The sequence below is a fragment of the Myotis davidii genome, unplaced genomic scaffold (genome assembly GCF_000327345.1).
Source record: "Myotis davidii unplaced genomic scaffold, ASM32734v1 scaffold223, whole genome shotgun sequence".
Classification (NCBI taxonomy): domain Eukaryota; kingdom Metazoa; phylum Chordata; class Mammalia; order Chiroptera; family Vespertilionidae; genus Myotis; species Myotis davidii.
Window position 1 is genome coordinate 291,586 of NW_006294609.1, and position 971 is coordinate 292,556.

Consider the following 971-nt stretch of genomic DNA (forward strand, 5'->3'; position numbering starts at 1 on the left):
ACCTCGGCCCCTCGCATCTGGGTCCTGCCGCGGCTGCAGGTAGTTGGTGAGCGCTGCCAGCTTCCCCCGAGTGCTGATGCCCAGCCATGTGCCTCCTTCCTTGCCTTCCTCCATGTCGAGCCCTGGACAGACGCCAGCATCACCACCAGCAGTACCCACCCTCTCCCTGTGTCCTGGGCAGTCGAACCCCAGTCCCACAGCCCTGGCTGTGGAACAGGGGATCTGACTCCACAGGGCGGGGCAGCCAGACACTGGAAAGATGCCCTCCCCGTTTCAGGCCAACTGATGCCAACAGCATCCTGGAGCTTGGGTTGGCACTGGACTGGGAGCAGAGCACCAGCTCCATCGCGGGAACCTCATCCTGCATCTGGTGCAAGGATGGCTGGCTGTCCTCCTCCGGCAGAAAGCGCAGGACCCTCACAGCGAGAGCTTCATTGGGAGCCCGGTGCACATCCAGGCCTGCAGCGCACCCACCCACTGCCTGTTCCGTTGACTTTGGTGTGTTTGCCCCTAAGCTGCGTGCAGCAGCCACTGGGCTCACCCAGCCTGTGCTGCAGCTGGGCCTCCCTTCCGCCAGGCAGGTGCTCCTTCCCAGCATGCCAGGGGCCTCCTCCAAATCACTAAAAGGATGAACAATTCGGAGTGGTTGGAGCTTCCCAGCCAGGACTGGCACTGATTCAGGGGCAGGGTGCTGGCCCAGGTGCCAGGGTAGGGTGGAGCCCAGGCGGCCAGGATGGCCCAGGCAGTCTAACCTTTCATCCAAACCTCATCTACAGAAATCCTGCCCCGCTACCCCAAGGCAACAGCCCCTCACCCCACTCATCCTGACAAGCCCCCCTCAACAAACACACACACACACTTCAGCCTCCCTGTGTCCAGCAGTGAGACATACAGCCTGCCCTATCCCATAACCCCCTTCTGTTCTATCCTAGCCCAAGATGGCTAGGACCCAGTCTCTCCTCCCTCTTGAC

General features: G+C 61.8%; 1 protein-coding gene across 5 annotated transcripts in view; it reads right to left on the reverse strand.

The window, feature by feature from the left end:
* The window catches only part of TANGO2 (transport and golgi organization 2 homolog), a 15,791-nt gene that overhangs the window by 8,548 nt on the left and 6,272 nt on the right, over positions 1 to 971 (reverse strand). For 4 of the 5 annotated variants that reach the window (XM_015567288.1, XM_015567289.1, XM_006768823.2 and 1 more), the window contains one exon: positions 3 to 122. In XM_015567288.1, the coding sequence (XP_015422774.1) occupies positions 3 to 122 (120 nt within the window). Of the gene's footprint in view, positions 1 to 2; positions 123 to 971 lie in introns of those variants that run through there. The other variant, XM_015567290.1, reaches the window with a different exon arrangement.